Source organism: Piliocolobus tephrosceles, chromosome 10 (assembly GCF_002776525.5).
Source record: "Piliocolobus tephrosceles isolate RC106 chromosome 10, ASM277652v3, whole genome shotgun sequence".
In the NCBI taxonomy this organism is placed as follows: Eukaryota; Metazoa; Chordata; class Mammalia; order Primates; family Cercopithecidae; genus Piliocolobus; species Piliocolobus tephrosceles.
In genome coordinates, this window is record NC_045443.1 from 674,494 (window position 1) to 694,242 (window position 19,749).

The 19,749-nt window shown below is 44.7% G+C and overlaps 1 protein-coding gene across 7 annotated transcripts in view; it reads left to right on the forward strand.

Annotated features, from left to right (window-relative positions):
* Positions 1-18,651, forward strand: part of CCDC77 (coiled-coil domain containing 77) — a 51,728-nt gene extending 33,077 nt beyond the window's left edge. For 6 of the 7 annotated variants that reach the window (XM_023182965.2, XM_023182963.1, XM_023182964.1 and 3 more), the window contains 8 exons: positions 1,912-2,008; positions 4,568-4,640; positions 6,461-6,549; positions 8,125-8,273; positions 14,339-14,558; positions 16,596-16,721; positions 16,823-16,975; positions 17,720-18,651. In XM_023182965.2, the coding sequence (XP_023038733.1) occupies positions 1,912-2,008; positions 4,568-4,640; positions 6,461-6,549; positions 8,125-8,273; positions 14,339-14,558; positions 16,596-16,721; positions 16,823-16,975; positions 17,720-17,866 (1,054 nt within the window). In that variant the 3' untranslated portion in view covers positions 17,867-18,651. The remainder of the gene's footprint in view (positions 1-1,911; positions 2,009-4,567; positions 4,641-6,460; positions 6,550-8,124; positions 8,274-14,338; positions 14,559-16,595; positions 16,722-16,822; positions 16,976-17,719) is intronic. The other variant, XM_023182968.1, reaches the window with a different exon arrangement.
* Positions 18,652-19,749: the final 1,098 nt, after the last annotated feature.

The window sequence follows — 19,749 nt, forward strand, 5'->3', positions numbered from 1 at the left end:
CTTCCCTTTTTCACAGTGTATAGTTACTTGAATAAATGGCTGTAGACCCTTTAGAGGATGTGAGGAATCATTACCATGAATATCTACTCTGTGGTGTCACAAGGTCTTACCTTCTAGGAGTTCGAGCCTCTTCTTTAGGTAATTGTCGCTAGGACTTAAAACTGACTTGAGGCCGGGCGCGGTGGCTCACGCCTGTAATCCCAGCACTTTGGGTGGCTGAGGTGGGCAGATCACGAGGTCAGGAGTTCAAGACCAGCCTGGCTAACATGGTGAAACCCCCGTCTCTACTAAAAATGCAAAAATTAGCTGGGCATTGTGGCGCACACCTGTAGTCCCAGCTACTCGGGAGACTGAAGCAGGAGAATTGCTTGAACTCAGGAGGCGGAGGTTGTGGTGAGCCGAGATGGTGCCATTGCACTCCAGCCTGGGTGACAGCGAGACTTTGTCTCAAAAAAAAAAAAAACAAAAAACAAAAAACGGACTTGGGCCTGAAAAATGAGTCAGAGATTGTGATTTTGTACGGGGTGCAGCCCTCAGCCTCTTTTCCATCTTTGACTTATCTTTTATTGTTTAAGCTATACTCTGTTGACTACCCATCTCCCTTGCTGCGAGAAACGCCATGTTCTGTAAACCATCTCCATGTCACTGGCTCTGAAATCCCCTTTTATGTTTTTTAAATTAATTTTTTTTTTTTTTTTTTTTGAGACAGAGTCTTGTTCTGTCACCCAGGCCGGAGTGCAGTGGTGCAATCTTGGCTCGCTGCAACCTCCACCTCCCAGGTTCAAGCGATTCTTGTGCCTTAGCCTCCTGAGTAGCTGGGATTACAAGTATGCGCCACCATGCCTAGCTAATTTTTGCATTTTAGTAGAGACCGGGGTTTCACCATGTTGGCCAGGCTGGTCTCGAGCTCCTGACCTCAGGTGATCCGCCTGCCTCGGCCCAGAGTGCTGGGATTACAGGCGTGAGCCACCACACCAAGCCTGAAATCCCTTTTTAGCATTTGCTTCCTTGGTCCAGCCCGGACGTAAGCTATCTTAGGTCGAGTTCTCTGGGAAACAGACTGTGCAGTGGAGATTTGCTTGCAGGAATTTTATTGGGAAGTGAGGGAACTTAGGCTGGGACTCAGTTGCAGCAGGCCCCGTCCAGCACCACACCACAGGGGTCTCTGAAGCTGTGATTGCTCTTCAGAGATATCCTGAACTGAGGCAAGGGGATTGGATTTTTGTGTTCCCTCATTGACCAGGCACTGGATATGGGCTGTCCCTGAGGCATGAGAGGCTGTTCCCTTGGCTGGAGATTCAACTACAAGCTATCAGCAGGCAGCATTCCTGGCAAATGGCAGAATGAGCCCATCAGCCCTGAAGAGGAAGATCCGAGCAGTGCCCCTCAGCAGCTGCTACAGTTCCCTTTTAGAATTAGCTGAGAAGGGCCGGGCGTGGTGGCTCACGCCTGTAATCCCAGCACTTTGGGAGGCCGAGACGGGCGGATCACGAGGTCAGGAGACTGAGACCATCCTGGCTAACACAGTGAAACCCCGTCTCTACTAAAAATACATAAAAAAAAAATTAGCCGGGCATGGTGGCGGCGCCTGTGGTCCCAGCTACACGGGAGGCTGAGGCAGGAGAATGGTGTGAACCCGGGAAGCGGAGCTTGCAAAGGAAGACTCTGTCTCAGAAAAAAAAGAATTAGCTGAGAAGTGCCCTGGTCCCTTTTCTCTGAATGGAAATACCTGATGTTTTACAAAGTAGAGCTGAAGTCTAGATACATAACTATTCAATTTTAATTTGAGGTTACTGTTTTAATTTGAGGTTACTATTGTTTAAAAGAAATAGAAGGGAGATCCTTTAAACAGCAAGGGTTACTTACTTGGGACATTGACTAATATGTGCTTGCTTTCCATGAGAATTGCAGGGAGCTAGAAGACAAGAACAAGATTCAGAATCTCTTGGCTCTTGTGGGAACAGATGCTGGAGAAGTGACCTATTTTTGTAAGGAGCCTCCTCAGAAAGTAAGTAATCTTTGGTGGAGCATGGTGAGTGTGGCTTCACAAATCACAGGCTAGGGCCCACCGTCAGAAGAACATTAGTATTTGCTAGAGAAGGCGGGTGGAGAATTAGCCATCATAGTGCCTTGTTTGCCTGAGTGGTTAAAGCATTTTTCTTCAAAAACCTCAGGAAGTAGCATCGTTTACCCCATTTCACTGTGTAGAAACCTGAAACACAGAGGGGTGGCTGTTTTAGCTGAGACAGAGAGGAAAGCAGGAGCAGACTGTGTGTGGGAGAAAGTTTTGATGCTTAAGTTTCTTTTTTAAATCTTTGTTTATACTGATTACAAATGATATCCATGGTCTTTATTAAAAACAAAAACAGAGTATAGTAATCTATCATCTAAAAGTGGCAGCTTCTCATAATCCTATACCCCAGAGATAATCCACTATTAATACTTTGGTATATATACCTCCATCTCTTTTTCCATTCCTGTAGAAATAGTTATGTGTTTGTGTATACTATTTCTATTTTTTCACTTCTATAAACAGTTCCTGAGCATTTTTATACGTATCTGTATATGTATACTTCTATTTCTATTTCCTGAAGGTCCTTGGCCAAGAGCTGCTTTTTTTTTTTTTTTTTTTTTGAGACAAAGTCTCATTCTGTTACATAGGTTGGAATGCAATGCGCAATCTCAGCTTACTACAACCTCTGCCTCCCGGTCTCAAGCACTCCTCCCACCTCAGCCTCCCAAGCAGCTGGGGCTACAGGTGTGCACCACCACGCCCAGCTAATTTTTGTATTTTTTGTAGAGATGGGGTTTCACCATGTTGCCCAGGCTGGTCTGGAACTCCTGAGCTCAAGCAGTCTGCCCGCGTCGGCCGGCCAAAGTGCTGGGATTATAGGCGTGAGCCACCACACCCACCAAAGAGCTGCTTTTTTAAAAAAAAATAAATAAATAAAAACAATTTAGAGCTGAGGTCTTGGTATGTTGCCCAGGCTGGACTCACCCTTCTGGGCTTAAGCACCATCCTTCCAAGTAGCTGGAACTACAGGGGTGCACCAGTGTGTCCCAAGCTGTTCTTGGTTTTGTTTTTAATCATATATTACCAAATAGCCCTGGAATTTTATTTATGTATTTATTTATTTTTATTATTTATTTATTTATTTTTCAAGACAGAGTTTCACTCTTGTCACCCAGGCTGGAGTGCAATGGTGCGATTTCGGCTCACCACAACCTCCGCCTCCTGGGTTCAAATGATTCTCCTGCCTCAGCCTCCCAAGTAGCTGGGATTACAGGCATGCACCACCATGCCTGGCTAATTTTGTATTTTTAGTAGCGATGGGGTTTCTCCATGTTGGTCAGGCTGGTCTAGAACTCCCAACCTCAGGTGATCTGCCCCCCCTCGACCTCCCAAATTGCTGGGATTACAGGCGTGAGCCACCACGCCCGGCCTTATTTTTATTTTTTTTAGAAACAAAGTCTCATTCTGTTGCCCAGGTTGGAGTGCAGTGGAGCGATCATAGCTCACTGCAGCCTTGCGCTCCTGGACTCAAGCGACCCTCCCATCTTAGCCTCCTGAGTCGTGGGAACCACAGGCACATGCCACCACACCCGGCCACCTTTTTTTTTTTTTTTTTTTGAATCTTATGATTTTGTCCCCCCGTTTTTTTTTTTTTTTTTTTAATACTTTAAATTCTAGGGTACATGTGCATAACGTGCAGGTTTGTTACATATGTATACTTGTGCCATGTTGGTGTGCTGCACCCATCAACTCGTCAGCACCCATCAATTCATCATTTATATCAGGTATAACTCCCAATGCAATCCCTTCCCCCTCCCCCGTCCCCATGATAGGCCCCAGTGTGTGATGTTCCCCTTCCCGAGTCCAAGTGAACTCATTGTTCAGTTCCCACCTATGAGTGAGAACATGCGGTGTTTGGTTTTCTGTTCTTGTGATAGCTTGCTAAGAATGATGGTTTCCAGCTGCATCCATGTCCCTACAAAGGACACAAACTCATCCTTTTTTATGGCTGCATAGTATTCCATGGTGTATATGTGCCACATTTTCTTAATCCAGTCTGTCACAGATGGACATTTGGGTTGATTCCAAGTCTTTGCTATTGTGAATAGTGCCGCAATAAACATACGTGTGCATGTGTCTTTGTAGTAGAATAATTTATAATCCTTTGGGCATATACCCAGTAGTGGGATGGCTGGGTCATATGGTACATCTAGTTCTAGATCTTTGAGGAATTGCCATACTGTTTTCCATAATGGTTGAACTAGTTTACAATCCCACCAACAGTGTAAAAGTGTTCCTATTTCTCCACATCCTCTCCAACACCTGTTGTTTCCTGATTTTTTAATGACCTTTTTTAAGTTTATATTGTCAACATAGGGTTTTATCCGTTTTGTTACTTTGCCTGTGTGGTCTCTCATATGCATGATGTCCTTATATAATCATATCAGTTTTGACAAATTTAACTTACAGCCTTCAATCTGTAGAACTAAGGCTGAAAAATAAAATATTACATTTATATGAAGGCTACTTCAATACCAGTGTTTGCTTCCTTAGGTCACCATTCTCCAAAGGACTATCCAGGCTGTAGGTGAACGTGAGCAGAATGAATCTTCAGCTTTCAAAGCAGGTAACAAACATATAACCTATTAGAAATTCTCATCGATGCAGAATAGAAAAATCACAGGGCAGGCTGGGTGCAGTGGCTCACACCTGTAATCCCAGCACTTTGGGAGGCTGAGGTGGGTGGATCACCTGAGATCAGGAGGTCGAGACCAGCCTGGCCAACATGGTAAAACCGATGTAAACACAAAAAATCAGCCAGGCATGGTGGCAGGTGCCTGTAATCCCAGTTGTTTGGGAGGCTGAGGCAGGAGAATTGCTTGAACCCGGGAGGCGGAGGTTGTAGTGAGTCGAGATCACACCACTGCACAACAGAGCGAGGCTCTGTCTCAAAACAAAAGCACAGCGCACACAACTGGAAATGTTTTCCCTACTGTACAGTGATAATGGATGTTCATAATGATACCTTTGGTGGCCTAATGTCTTAATGAGCTTCTTGAACCATCCAAGAAATTAAACTGTGCTCAGTTCCATTGTGTCTTTTTGTTTTGTTTTGTTTTGAGATGGAGTTTTGCTCTTGTTGCCCAGGCTGGAGTGCAGTGGCGTGATCTGCGGAGATCTGCAGCCTCTGTCTCCCAGATTCAAGTGATTCTCCTACCTCAGCCTCCCGAATAGCTGGGATTACAGGCACGCACCCCATACCTGGCTAATTTTGTATTTTTAGTAGAGAGGGAGTTTCTCCATGTTAGGCTGGTCTCGAACTCCCGACCTCAGGTGATCCTCCTGCCTTGGCCTCCCAAAGTGCTGGGATTACAGGCGTGAGCCACCGCACCCGGCCTGCTCAGTTCAATTTTTAACTTTCCTTATCTTTAAAATAACCTTGTCTTTTGAAAATTGTGTGATATGTCATAACCAAAATGTTTAAGTTTTGTTTTCCTTATTCCTTATTCTGTTTGATTGATTGGTTGATTGAGACAGGCTCTGTCACCCAGGCTGCAGTACAGTGGTATGAGCATGGTTTTCTGTAACCTTGAACTCTTGGACTCAAGTGACCCTCCCACCTCAATCTCCTGAGTAGCTGGGACGACAGGCATACGCCACCACACCTGGCTAATTTATTGTATTTTACTTTATTTTGTGTAGGGAGGGGTTCTCACTGTGTCACTCAGGCTGGTTTTGAACTTCTGGCTTCAAGTGATTGTCCTGCTTTGGCCTCCCAAAGCACTGGGATTACAGGCATGAGCCACAACACCTGGCCTTATTCTGATTAAATAGTATCTTACTTAGAAAATAGACACAACTATTTTAGTGATTGATCCTAAGGAAAATTTAGTGGTTGATTCTGCCAGAAGATGAACAGGATTACTTAGGTGACATCTTGCAGAGTTCCCTGACAGAGATTCCTGTTTGAAAAGTTAAGCCCTGGCCGGGCGCGGTGGCTCAAGCCTGTAATCCCAGCACTTTGGGAGGCCGAGACGGGCGGATCACGAGGTCAGGAGATCGAGACCATCCTGGCTAACACGGTGAAACCCCGTCTCTACTAAAAATACAAAAAAACTAGCCGGGCGAGGTGGCGGGCGCCTATAGTCCCAGCTACTGGGGAGGCTGAGGCAGGAGAATGGCGTGGACCCGGGAGGCGGAGCTTGCAGTGAGCTGAGATCCGGCCACTGCACTCCAGCCCGGGCAACAGAGCAAGACTCTGTCTCAAAAAAAAAAAAAAAAGAAAAAAGAAAAGTTAAGCCCTGTAGTTACGATGTTTCCCTTTTTCTTCCTTTCCGTCCCTCACTGGTAAATGAATCTGAACTCCCCTGCGAGGGAAATGCTGACACTTCAATAGCAGACAGAAAAGCTGGGTAAAACCTTGACGGATTTTGTTTTCTATTTCAGATCCTAAAATAAGCAAAAGAAGACCATCGAGAGAGAGAAAAGGAAGTTCTGAACATTACCAAAGAGACGTACAGACACTCATCCTGCAGGTAAAGAATGTGTTTTGGCAGACCCAGATGGCTTTTATCCACAAATTTGGCTTTTATATAACATACCCTCAGTATCGTGTGATAAGTATCTCCTTGCACACAGGTTACATCTAAGCCTCATGTGATTGAGAAAATTGAGATTGTTCCTAATTTCCAAGAGCTTATATTTTCAAACCATCCTTTTCTATTTGAACGTTCTAAAAGTGCTACTCTAAACCTTCAGTTCAGTGTACTAAGCCCCGTCCACCAACACCATTACCAAGTAGAATCCACTGGCCTAGGGACATACAGAGATTGCAGAGGGAAGCTTGTCTATGCTGAGGGATCAACGTTTGGTGAGATGTTCATTTCGTTAGCGCTTAGGTTCTACAGTCTAGGAAAGTAACGAACTATTCTCTTTCCTCCTGGTTATTATGTGTCATTTGGAACCATGATTTTTCATCTCATTGCACTTAAGTTTCTGTCCTTACTGGGTTAAATCTCTGTTGATTTAAATGACAGTTTCTGCCTTTGGCTGGCATCTCCATATGGAGTCGTGATAGCCAGACACAAAGAAGGAAATTACCTTATATTCATTTTGCTGTGCTTTTTGAAACCAAAAACGAAGAGTCATTTTGCTTCTGGGCAGGAAGGGTGTCTTAAAGGGAGACAGTCAAGGGAGATAGTGAACAGGCAAAAATCACAGGGTAGGGGAAACGATTTTGTAGCTTTGTTCGTGTGATGTAGATGCTGGGTTTCGTTTGAACAAAGAATCTGCTCTTGTATAGCCTGACCCCATTTATAAGACATTAAGAGAAACTGGCCAGGGGCGGTGGCTCAAGCCTGTAATCCCAGCACTTTGGGAGGCCGAGATGGGCGGATCACGAGGTCAGGAGATGGAGACCATCCTGGCTAACACGGTGAAACCCCGTCTCTACTAAAAATACAAAAAACTAGCCGGGCGAGGTGGCGGGCGCCTGTAGTCCCAGCTACTCCGGAGGCTGAGGCAGGAGAATGGCGTGAACCCGGGAGGCAGAGCTTGCAGTGAGCTGAGAACCGGCCACTGCACTCCAGCCCGGGCGACAGAGCGAGACTCCGCCTCAAAAAAAAAAAAAAAAAAAAAGAGAGAAACTGGGGCCAGGCATGGTAATGCCTGTAATCCCAGCACTTTGGGAGGCTGAGGCTAGATGATTGCTGGAGCCCAAAAGTCTGAGACCAGCCTGGACAACATGGTGAGATCCCATCTCTACAACCCAAAAGTTCCAGACCAGCCTGGACAACATAGTGAGACCCCATCTCTACAAAAAATAAAAATAAAACTAGCTGGGTGTGGTGGGACACACCTGTAGTCCTGGAGGCTGAGGCAGGGAGGACTGCTTGAGCCCATGGGGTTGAGGCTGCCGTGAGCTATGATCACGCCCCTTGCACTCCAGCCTCGGGGACAGAGCAAGACCTTGTCTTGAAGTGAACAAGAGGATTAGGATTGAGATTTTTTGGTGTGTTTTTTAATTTTTCTGGAGAAAGGCTGACTTTTCCTAGAGGTATGAAGTAAGTGGAAGTAGGGTTGGATTCCTCACCCCTTTTTGGCCTGTCTAGGTGGAGGCACTGCAGGCTCAGCTGGGAGAACAGACCAAACTTGCTCGAGAACAAATTGAAGGGCTCATGGAGGATAGACGGATTCACCTCGAGGAAATACAAGTTCAGCACCAGAGAAGTCAGAACAAAATCAAAGAGCTAACCAAAAAGTGAGTGTCTAACACAGCTGTACCTAACGGGTATTTTATTTTTCTCAGTGACTTAAAAGTTAGCATTTTGTACTTGAACAACAGCGGGTCATAGAACTAAAGGGAACCTTGAAAAAATTGTGTTCCTCAGAAACCCCTGGCTTTACGTAGGTGAGTATCTCGCTGTTCCAGGCATGCCATTGCAGAGCTGATGAGTATTTCATGTGCTCCTTTTAATCCACTGTGGTGTTTTAGCTTCTGGTGGTTAAGAAGCGTTCTTAGGCCGGGCTCACACCTGTCATCGCTCATGCCTGGATGACAGAGTGAGACCCTGTCTCAAAAAAAAAGTGTTCTTTTACCCACTGATATACTGTCTGACTCAGTGTCGTAGGCCATTTTCTTTTGTTTGCGCCTTCGTGAATATGGAAAACATGAGTTTACATATCTATACCAAAAACACTGCACACTCAGTATTTTAATCGGAACTCTGCCAGTGCTTTTATCTAGCGACGTGTTGTCCTTTTTGGCTTCTATGAAATCTCTGTCCCAAGAAAGGCAGGATTATATGTTTTTCTAACAGACTGAGTTGGCATAGTGTATTCTTGGTTATCAGAATACTCATATAGCTTTGGGATTTTGAATTGTAAATATCTATGATATGTGAAACAGCACGATACATACTGTACGATCTCAATCCCATAAAATGGGATGTTTTGTCTGCACACATGCAGGAACTAGAGCGTCCTATAAACTTTATAGTTTATAAACTGTAAAGTGCTTCTGATTGTGGATGACTTTGTTCTTTGCCTCTTGTGTGTTTCAGTTTCCTATAATGCACATACTTTTAAAACATAAAGGTGATTTTTAAAATCTGAAAAAATAAAAACAAAAAATGGCCAACTCTGTCCTCATTGTTTTTGTTCCTAACCTGCTTACCTTTCTTTACCTCTCTGCAGTCTGACTTCACCCCCCCATTTTATCAAACACGCCCTTTCTGGGGTTACCGCTGACCTCTTAACTTTCATTTTTTTTTGGAGACTAAGTCTCGCTCTGTCGCCAGGCTGGAGTGCAGAGGCTGATCCCGGCTCCCTGCAACCACCGCCTCGCAGGTTCAAGCGATTCTCCTGCCTCGGCCTTCCAAGTAGCTGGGATTACAGGTGCCGCCACCACACCCGGCTAATTTTGTAAATTTAGTAGAGACGGGGTTTCACCGTGTTAGCCAGGCTGATCTCGAACTCTCAACCTCTGGTGGTCCACCTGCCTCAGCCTCCCAAATTGCAACGATTACAGGCATAAGCCACCGCGCCCAGCCAACTTCTTTTTTTTTTTTTTTGAGACGGAATCTCACCCTGTTGCCCAGGCTGGAGTGAGTGGCGCGATCTCAGCTCACTGCAAGCTCCGCTTCCCAGGTTCACACCATTCTCCTGCCTCAGCCTCCTGAGTAGCTGGGACTACAGGCGCCGCCACCATGCCCGGCTGATTTTTTGTATTCTCGGTAGAGACCGGGTTTCACGGTGTTAGCCAGGATGGTCTTGATCTCCTGACCTCGTGATCCACCCGCCTCGGCCTCCCAAAGTGCTGGGATTACAGGCGTGAGCCACCGCGCCCAGCCCTGACTGACCTCTTAACTTCTGAGACCAGTCATATCTCTGTTCAGTCCTTAGTATACGTAGTATCTTCCTGCGTGTTTGGCATCACAGATCAGCCCCTCCTTGTAATTCATTTCCCTTGATTTCTGCAGCACCTGTCCTTCTTGGTTCTTCTACCCATCTAACCCCTTCACCCTTTTGCCTGGTTCCAGTGGTCAGACCTATGCCATGAGGACATTCTCCGTTGAATGTGTTTGAGCATGTCAAATTTACCATTACTGAAGCCACACTGTTTCTCCCAACAAATACTCCCATCCCCATCTCAAACCTACTACTTCTTTCTTCTTTTCATTTAGTTTCATGACATCACATGTATTCAGTTTCCCAAGCTTGAAACCACAGGATCATCTTCAGCTCTTAAATTTCTTATTCCTTAATTCCAAACCCTATGGATTGTGAGCCTAAAAGCCCTCTCAACTCCTTTCTCTGCTCTCTGATATAGGCAGTTCATACACAAAAGCAAAGCTGTTTTTGATACTATAGAACTTGTGTTAACTTGTCAGAGCTCCATGACTTAGTACTTCTGTGTCTTATTCCTAGGAATGGTCCATACTTACGCAGGCTATGTGTAAATATCCCTGGTCTTCTAATCATATAACCTGAAGTTAACACTCAGGAAAGTATCTCCTCTCTGATTGTTTTGTTTTGTTTTTTCCAGTAAAGACAGGATCTTACTCTGTTGCCCAGGCTGGAGTGCAGTGGCATGATCATAGCTCACTGCAGCCTTGAACTCCTGGGCTCAAGCAATCCTCCTGCCTCAGCCTTCCAAGTAGCTAGGATTACAGGTGCATACCACCAAACCTGGCTTATTTTTATTATTTTTTGTAGAGATGGGGTCTCGCTGTGTGCCCAGGCTAGTCTTGAACTCCTGGCTTCTAGCAATCCTCTCATTTCAGCCTCCTGAAGCACTGAGATTACAGACATGAGCCACTGTGCCCAACCCTGAACTCTCATTCTTAGTATATTAATTCAAACTCTATTCCTTTGTTTAAATTGTTCCTATTGCTGATCCTTTGTGTTCTTTTTTTTTTTTGAGACAGAGTCTCGCTCTGCCGCCCAGGCTGGAGTGCAGTGGCACAATCTCGGCTCACTGCAAGCTCCGCCTCCTGGGTTTACGCCATTCTCCTGCCTCAGCCTCCCAAGTAGCTGGGACTACAGGTGCCCGCCACCACACCCAGCTAATTTTTTTTTTTTTTCGTATTTTTAGTAGAGACGAGGTTTCACCATGTTAGCCAGGATGGTCTCGATCTCCTGACCTCGTGATCCGCCCGTCTCGGCCTCCCAAAGTGCTGGGATTACAGGCGTGAGCCACCACCCCCAGCCTTTTGTGTTCTTACATCTTTCTCACTAGTATGAATTGGTTCCTCTATTAGGAATTATCAACTGCTTAAAAATATTTGATAGTCTCCATTTACCTTATGATAAAGTCCTGATTAGCATGAACTTTTAGGAGCGTCATCATCTGACACCAAATAAACCTGCAGCCTCAGCTCCTCCCCTGTTGCTGTAGGTCGCCTTGTGCGTCAGCCAGACTAATTATAACAGCTGTTGTTCATCAGACATTTGTTATGCGGCAGCACCTTCTGACACTTCTTTCTTAGTAAAGACGGGGTTTCGCCATGTTAGCCAGGCTGGTCTTGATCTCCCGACCTCAGGTGATCCGCCCACCTCAGCCTCCCAAAGTGCTGGGATTACAGGCGTGAGCCACCGCGCCCAGCCTGCTATGTTTCTTTTAATATAGTATAATGTGTTTGCATTTGGTCAGTATTTCTCCATCTTCATTTTTATTTTTAGTATTTTTGCACTTAAGTATATAGCATCTTGACTTTTCATTGGGTTTTGTTTTTAAGGGACAGATATTTTTAAACTGTCACAGTAATTTGTAATTGTATATCTGTTTTCCAGAATATCAGTAACCTTCCTTGTTTAGCATTATCTTCATATCTGAGCACGTGATCAGTTCCTTCCATTAGACAGATCTTCCTAAGGAGAAATCCAAGGCCATTAATCACTGTCCTTCGGGTGTCACTTTCTTTTTTTTTTTTTTTTTGAGACTGAGTCTCCCTCTGTCCCCCAGGCTGGAGTGCAGTGGCGCAATCTCGGCTCACTGCAAGCTCCGCCTCCCAAGTTCACACCATTCTCCTGCCCCAGCCTCCCGAGTAGCTGGGACTACAGGCGCCTGCAACCGCGCCCAGATAATTTTTTGTATTTTTAGTAGAGATGGGGTTTCACCGTGGTCTCGATCTCCTGACCTTGTGATCCGCCCGCCTCGGCCTCCCAAAGTGCTGGGATTACAGGCGTGAACCACAGCGCCCGGCCCGGGTGTCACCTTCAAGCTACTTGTATTTTAACAAGCCCATACTTTCCCAGTTTGAGATTGAGAACGTAATGTAAGAATAAAATAACTCATTGAAAGTGAGAGAGATCTGTGTGGTAACTGAAGGAAATCTCTCTTTATATACGTGCACACATACCTGACTGTATACATTCATCTTGTGACATTTACTGTGTGCTTGGCACTATGCTACCATTTTCCTCATATCTGTGTGCCCTTTTACTCATGAAAATAAGTGGATCTGACATTATTTGTTCAGTAGAAAACTGCAGTGATTGCTTCATGGTGTTTAATACTCTTGCAAGCAGCTAGATCATTCAGTATAGCATTTTTCTAGGGGCTAATGTTAAACTGATGAGTTGCTAACTTCCAAGGACATTGTTTTTTAAAGATAGAAACATCGTCTATCCCTAAATTTCAGGAAAGGGTCATCAAGAATCTGTTAACTGGCCGGGTGCGGTGGCTCAAGCCTGTAATCCCAGCACTTTGGGAGGCCGAGACGGGCGGATCACGAGGTCAGGAGATCGAGACCATCCTGGCTAACACAGTGAAACCCCGTCTCTACTAAAAAATACAAAAAAACTAGCCGGGCGAGGTGGCGGCGCCTGTAGTCCCAGCTACTCAGGAGGCTGAGGCAGGAGAATGGCGTAAACCCGGGAGGCGGAGCTGCAGTGAGCTGAGATCCGGCCACTGCACTCCAGCCCGGGCGACAGAGCGAGACTCCGTCTCAAAAAAAAAAAAAAAAAAAAAGAATCTGTTAACTGCCTGTGTATGTCCAGTAGTGAGTATTATCCTTGACAATCTCATGGCATTGGGGCAAAAATAAGCAAGAAGTAAGGTATATGCTTTCCCTCAGGGTGGGAAAAAGTGCATGTTGACAGTTAAAATGTGACAGATGAGCAAGTGTTGAATTATAAGACAAGGGAACGAACACTGGGATGGAATTTCAGAGAACGGAGGAATTAAAATAGGCTAAAGTTGTTGAAAACGACTTCGTACAGGAAGTTGATTTTTTAAGAAGGAGGCCAGGTGCAGCGGTTCCCACTTGTAATCCCAGTATTTTGGGAGGCTGGGGCGAGAGGATTGTATGAGCCCAGGAGTTCCAGACCAGACTAGCCTAGGGAACATAGCAATACCCTGTCTCCACACACACAAAAAATTTTTGATGAGCTGTCAAACGCCCTGGGAGGTGGTCCCAGCTGCTTAGGAGGCTGAGACAGAAGGATTGCTTGAGCCCAGGAGGTCAGGGCTGCTGTGAGCCGTGGTTGTGCCTCTGCACTCCAACCTAGGTGACAGAGCAAGACCCTGTCAAAAAAAAAAGTTCTTTTTAAAATAAACAAAGGATAAAATTTTGATACAGGCAGTTCTACATGGAGCACAGCGTACACAAAAGCAAAGCTGTTTTTGATACTATAGAATTTGTATTAACTTGTCAGAACACCATGATTTAGTTCTTCCTTGTCTGATTCCTAGGAATGGTCCATACTTATGTAGGCTGTGTGTAAATATCCCTATAGTCCTTCTAATCATCTAACCTGAAATGAGCACTCAGGGAAATGCCTGTAAAGACCAGTCTATGAACCAGTGAGCATGGGTAGATACGTTATCCTTTGCCCAGTAAAACCTGTAAGATTGCCAGTGATCAGATTTTTACAACTGCTAATTTTTTTTTTTTTTTTTTTTGAGATGGAGTCTCGCTCTGTCACCCAAACTGGAGTGCAGTGGTCGGATCTCAGCTCACTGCAAGCTCTGCCTCCCGGATTCACGCCATTCTCCTGCCTCAGCCTCCCGAGTTGCTGGGACTACAGGCCCCCGCCACCGCGCCTGGCTAGTTTTTTGTATTTTTTAGTAGAGATGGGGTTTCACCATGTTAGCCAGGATGGTCTCCATCTCCTGACCTCATGATCCGCCTGTCTCAGCCTCCCAAAGTGCTGGGATTACAGGCGTGAGCCACCGCGCCCAGCCTCAACTGCTAATATTTTACAAAATTTATGTATTACACAATTTTGAAAAGAGCCATTCTCTTCCATTGTGGAATAATCCTTGCTTTCAGGTGTGCTGTGTGTGCGTCCTCATGTCTGCAGTTGTACTTTCTTTCCTAGTCTTCACCACACCCAAGAGCTGCTCTATGAAAGCACCAAAGATTTTCTGCAACTCAGATCTGAAAACCAAAATAAAGAGAAGTCATGGATGCTTGAAAAAGATAATCTGATGTCAAAGATTAAGCAATACAGGGTGCAGTGTAAGAAGAAAGAAGATAAAATTGGAAAAGTGTTGCCCGTTACGCATGAGAGCCATCATGCTCAAAGTGAATATATTAAGGTAATGTCCTTAGGTCTTAAATAAGTTATTTATTTTTCTGGGAGAGTTGAAGGAATTCCAAAGAACCTACAGTTTGTAATGTAAGGTCCATTCAGTGCGGAAAGCTCTGGTAGCAGCTGCCTCAAGAACTAGGTTTCGAAGAACAGCTGATCATTATAGCGCTTCGGGATTTAAAATATTAGCCTTGTTCATTCATTCATTCATTCAGCAAGTACTTACTGCACTGCTGGCCGGGCACAGCGGCTCACTCCTGGAATCCCAGCACTTTGGAAGGCCGAGGCAGACAAATCACGAGGTCAGGAGTTCAAGACCAGCCTGGCCAACGATGGTGAAACCCCGTCTCTGCTAAAAATACAAAACAAATTTAGCTGGGCGTGATGTTTTAGCTGGGGTGCCTGTATTCCAGCTACTTAGGAGGCTGAGGCAGGAGAATTGCTTGAACCCAGGAGGCAGAGGTTGCAGGGAGCTGAGACCACTTCGCTGCAGCCCTGGTGACAGTGCGAGACTCCGTCTCACAAAAAACAAAAAACACAAATATTTACTGCACTCCTACTATGGGTTAGGCCCTAGAGTTACAGTAATCTAAACAAGGTCTGTCCTCATGGTATTTACATTTTAATAGGTGAGAAAAAACAGAAACATTAACAAATAACTAAGAAAATTATAGATTAGGGTGGGCGCGATGGCTCACACCTGTAATCCTGGCACTTTGGGAGGCCAAGGCGGGTGGATCACCTGAGGTCAGGAGTTCGAGACCAGCCTGACCAACATGGTGAAACCCTGTCTCTATTAAAAATACAAAAATTAACCAGGCATGGTGGCAGGTGCCTGTAATCCCAGCTACTCAGGAGACTGAGGCAGGAGAATCACTTGAACCCAGGAGGCAGAGGTTGCAGTGAGCCGAGATCATGCCATTGCACTCTAGCCTGGGTGACAAAGTGAGAGACTCTGTCTCAAAAAAAAAAAAAAAGACTTTGGGAGGTCGAGGTGGGCCGATCACAAGGTCAGGAATTCGAGACCAGCCTGGCCAACACAGTGGAACCCTGTCTGTACTAAAAATATAAAAAATTAGCCGGGCGTGGTGGTGGGCGCCTGTCATCCCAGCTACTTGGGTAGAGACGGAGGCAGGAGAATTGCTTGAATCTGGGAGGCAGAGGTTTCAGTGAGCCGAGATCGCGCCACTGCACTCCAGCCCAGTGACAGAGCAAGACTCCGTCTCAAAAAAAAAAAAAGAAAGAAAATTATAGATTATAAAAATGTGTTGTTAAGGGAATAAAAGAATTACATGAAGATTACATATGGTTGCTGGACGTCTATTGTATTAATAGAAGGAATGCACAGAGACACTGTCTCAAATCTGGTGCTTTGGCTGAGACCTGAAAAGTGGGACTAAGCTTGCCAGGCAGACCTTGAGGAAGAACATTCGTGGCAGAGGGAAAAGCAAGTTTATACGCCTGGAGTATGTTCAGGGAAACGGAAGGCTGTCATCGTGGTTGTAGAGGAAGGAATAAGGAGGAAGTCGTATGCCCTTTAAGAAGCCAGGGTTGGCAGCAGCCAGTCACGGAGGGCCTTGTGCATTATGGTACAGAGTGTGAACTTAGCTCTCAACAGTGTTAGGCCTTTGAAGGATTGTGTGAAATAAGTAACATGATCTGATTTGGGTTTTTAAAGGATCATTTTAACTGCTCAATACAGCATGTATAGTAAGTGTTGTTAATAATTCTTCCTTTTTAAAAACATATATTGTAATGTCTTACTTGAGACAGCTTCTGAAGTCCATTATCTGACTCTTCCCAGAGCCAAACATATTTGTTTGAATTTCTACTCTGTACACTTTAGAAACAGCGTTTACAAGACTGGCCTAGAAGTAGGAGATTTTCAGATGTTCCTCAAAGTTCCTTGTCGTTTGGTTCCTTAACTCACTTTGTACCTCTGGAAATCCCTTCTTTTCTTTCTTTCTTTCTTTGCCTAAGCGCTACTTGAATTACCTAAACTGTAGAACTGAGTGTTCATAGTTTTTGTCCCTTTGACTTGCAGTCCCTAAAAGATAAGTTAGTCCAAGAGAAGAAGCTGTCCGGTATGTACCAAGAGCAGTGCATTTCCTTAGAAGAGGAACTTGCCCGAATTCGTGAGGAAGAGGAAATGAGGAGAGAGATCTTCAAGGTACAAAATTATCTTCCATTTATAACGGAGTGGGAAGCGCAGACGGCTGGGGAAAACGCTTCCCTCACCTTCATAAATGCCTTCCCGTTCCCCGTATTTAGGATCGCACTAACAAGATGGGGAAGCGTTTACAGGTAATGACAAGACGTTATGAGGCATTGGAGCGTCGACGGATCTTGGAAGTAGAAGGCTTTAAGACAGATATTAAGGTTCTCCGACAGAAACTGAAAGACTTGGAGCAAATGTTGTATAAGGTAATTGCTGGTCCTGGATTGCCACAAGGGAGAGAAGAGGTGGAAGTGAGGGAACGTGGTCACGAGGGCTCCTCAAAAGAAGGATGTGTTGTTTCGTGCTGATAGACACTAACGGATCACCGCCTTTAAGCCTCCCTGAAAATCAGTTCAAGCACATGCTAGAGGGAAAATAAAAACTGAAATCACTGAATGATTGCGTCATTAATACTTCGATGTGAGCTAAACTTAACGGAAATTGTCATCCCTCCTAATTCAAGAAGTACATGAAACAATCCTGTCTATTTTACAGTTGGGGAAAATGGGTCATTGATGGATAGAGTGATTTTTTCCGGCAGACACAGTTCTTTAGAATACAAGTTGCCTCAAGAGCCTTCCTCATGAGGTTTAGCCAGTGAGCCTGTGTTCCAAACAAGCTCAGTTACAGAAAAGAGGAGAGGCCTGCTTTCCTTCTTTGACAGATTTACCAGTAGTGTTGCTTATCCTGGCCTCTGACTCCTCTTTCATTGTTCATTGATCTCTAGCTCAAGGCTCCTTTATTGTACGGGAAGGATGTTCATGGGATTTCTGCTTTAATTCTACATTTTCCTTCTTTCGTTAGCCACTGAACAAACTAAGGATGGAATTTATCCTATGTACTCAAAATCTCATAAAAAGGAGCTAGCGCAGCTGTGTCTTTTTGACCGCTATCTCTCCCCTGGCATATGCCATAATCATTTCTTTTTTTTTTTTTTTTCAAATCCCTAGGCAACAATTAATGCCCGGGCAAACCAGGATCTTGCCATTCTGTGTGAGGTCCGTGACAGCAATAGACGGGCACATAAGATACAAGGAGAACTGAAGAATCTTAAGTCGAAAGTGTTTGGTCTGGAGCATGAACTGAGACTCTGTTGATGTCTACTTTGGGAAATGGCCCCGTTTAGAAGAGGTGTGCTTCCTGAAACCTGAGGACAAGGTCATCTGCTGCCAGAAAATGTAAACCTGAGTTGACTAGAGTGACGGTAGTGATTATTACGAAGACAGGGTGAAGAATCAGGGACCACTAGGAAAGCTTTTCTTGTGTGCTCAGCTTGCTTTATCATTTTTGCTGTCCTTTTACCATTTGTGGGGAGTAGGGGCCTGGTCCTGAATGACCTAGAGGCTTTCATTGTTTATCCCGTCTGTATCAACAGGTTTTTGTTTTTTTAGAAGACAGTGATGATAAAAAACTTCGGAAGAAGGTATTTTGCAATGAGCTTGGCTGAGTGTCCGTGGGAAGAATACTTTATCCAGTCCGGGCGACAGAGCAAGACTCCGCCTCAAAAAAAAAAAAAAAAAAAAACTTTACCCCTAAAGAGAGAGACGCACTCACAGCGGCTGCCTTTTTCCTGAGCCCGGGGAGAAGGCAGCACATCACAACCTATCCCATTGGAATAGACACTCATTCTGCTGTTTCACCTTCCATCGCGAGCGGAGCCTGAATTACGTTTCTGGGCAGTTTCATGGTGTTTCACCAGAGGGCACTAGAGACTCAAACAAAATGTCCATCTGGAAAAATTAAGGAGACACTTTGGCAAGGGTGAATGAAACTGAAATGATCCTTGTTTGGAAAGTTTGATATTTCTATCAGTAACACGGCTTTTGAAAAATGATGTATAGATTTTAAATTAACTATTTTCAATAAAATATTTCATTCAAAAGATTCTCTTTGAGTTTTCTGTAACTTCTCAGTACTATGTTGATGCTTTGTTAATGGCTCACGCAGCTCAGTTTACTTTTCTGTTCCATGGCCTCTGCAGTTTTGTGCAAGTGTACAAGATTTTTGGGGGGTTTTTTGAGACAGAGTTTCACTCTTGTCATCCAGGCTGGGGTGCAGTGGCGTGATCTCGGCCCACTGCAACCTCCGCCTCCTGGGTTAAAGTGATTCTCCTGCCTCAGCCTTCCAAGTAGTTGGAATTACAGGCGCTCACCAGCATGCTCGGCTAATTTTTGTATTTTTGTTTGTTTTTGTTTGTTTGTTTGTTTGTTTTAGTAGAGACAGGGTTTCACCATGTTGGCCAGGGTGGTCTTGAACTCCTGACCTCAGGTGATCCACCCACCTCGGCCTCCCAAAGTGCTAGGATAACAGGCATGAGCCACCATGCCCAGCCCACAAGTTTTTTTAAATGACTCCTTTGAAATCATCTAGTGTTGGAGATAACAAAGTAATACAAAGGGGATGACACTAAAACTTTATCCGTTTTTAGGCAAATTGCATTTGGGACAAAATAATTGTTTCCATACCCAGAAAGCCTCTTGGTAGTAAGTTAGTCTTTGCTTAAGATGGCATCATTCTGATTTACCCAGGACAAAGGAGAGAACCCAGGTTTTCATATTTAAAATTGTTAATGACGTGTAAAGGAAGGTGGTGATTGTACTGCAGGCAGAAGCTATTACCTTCCTTGAAAAAGTCTGTGATAGCAGATCAGTTTTTTCCATTGATAAATTGGGACACAAATTCTTAGAGTACCCTATTCCCAGGCCTTAGAGAGATTTACGGGAGTGGATGATTCTTCCTTCTGTCCTAATACTTAGGGAATTGGCTCTTCCTGACCATTACTTTTGTTGTTGCTGGCAAAACAAAAAGGCGTATTAAATTAGAGAATTTTGGAGTAAGAAGCGACCTTATATGTCATATAATCCAACTTACTTACAAATGACTCTGAGACCTACTGCCACTGACTTCAGCAATCAGTGGATCGTGTTTCTAACATCCTGGTCTCAATTCCGTAACATTAATCTTTATATTAACCACCCAC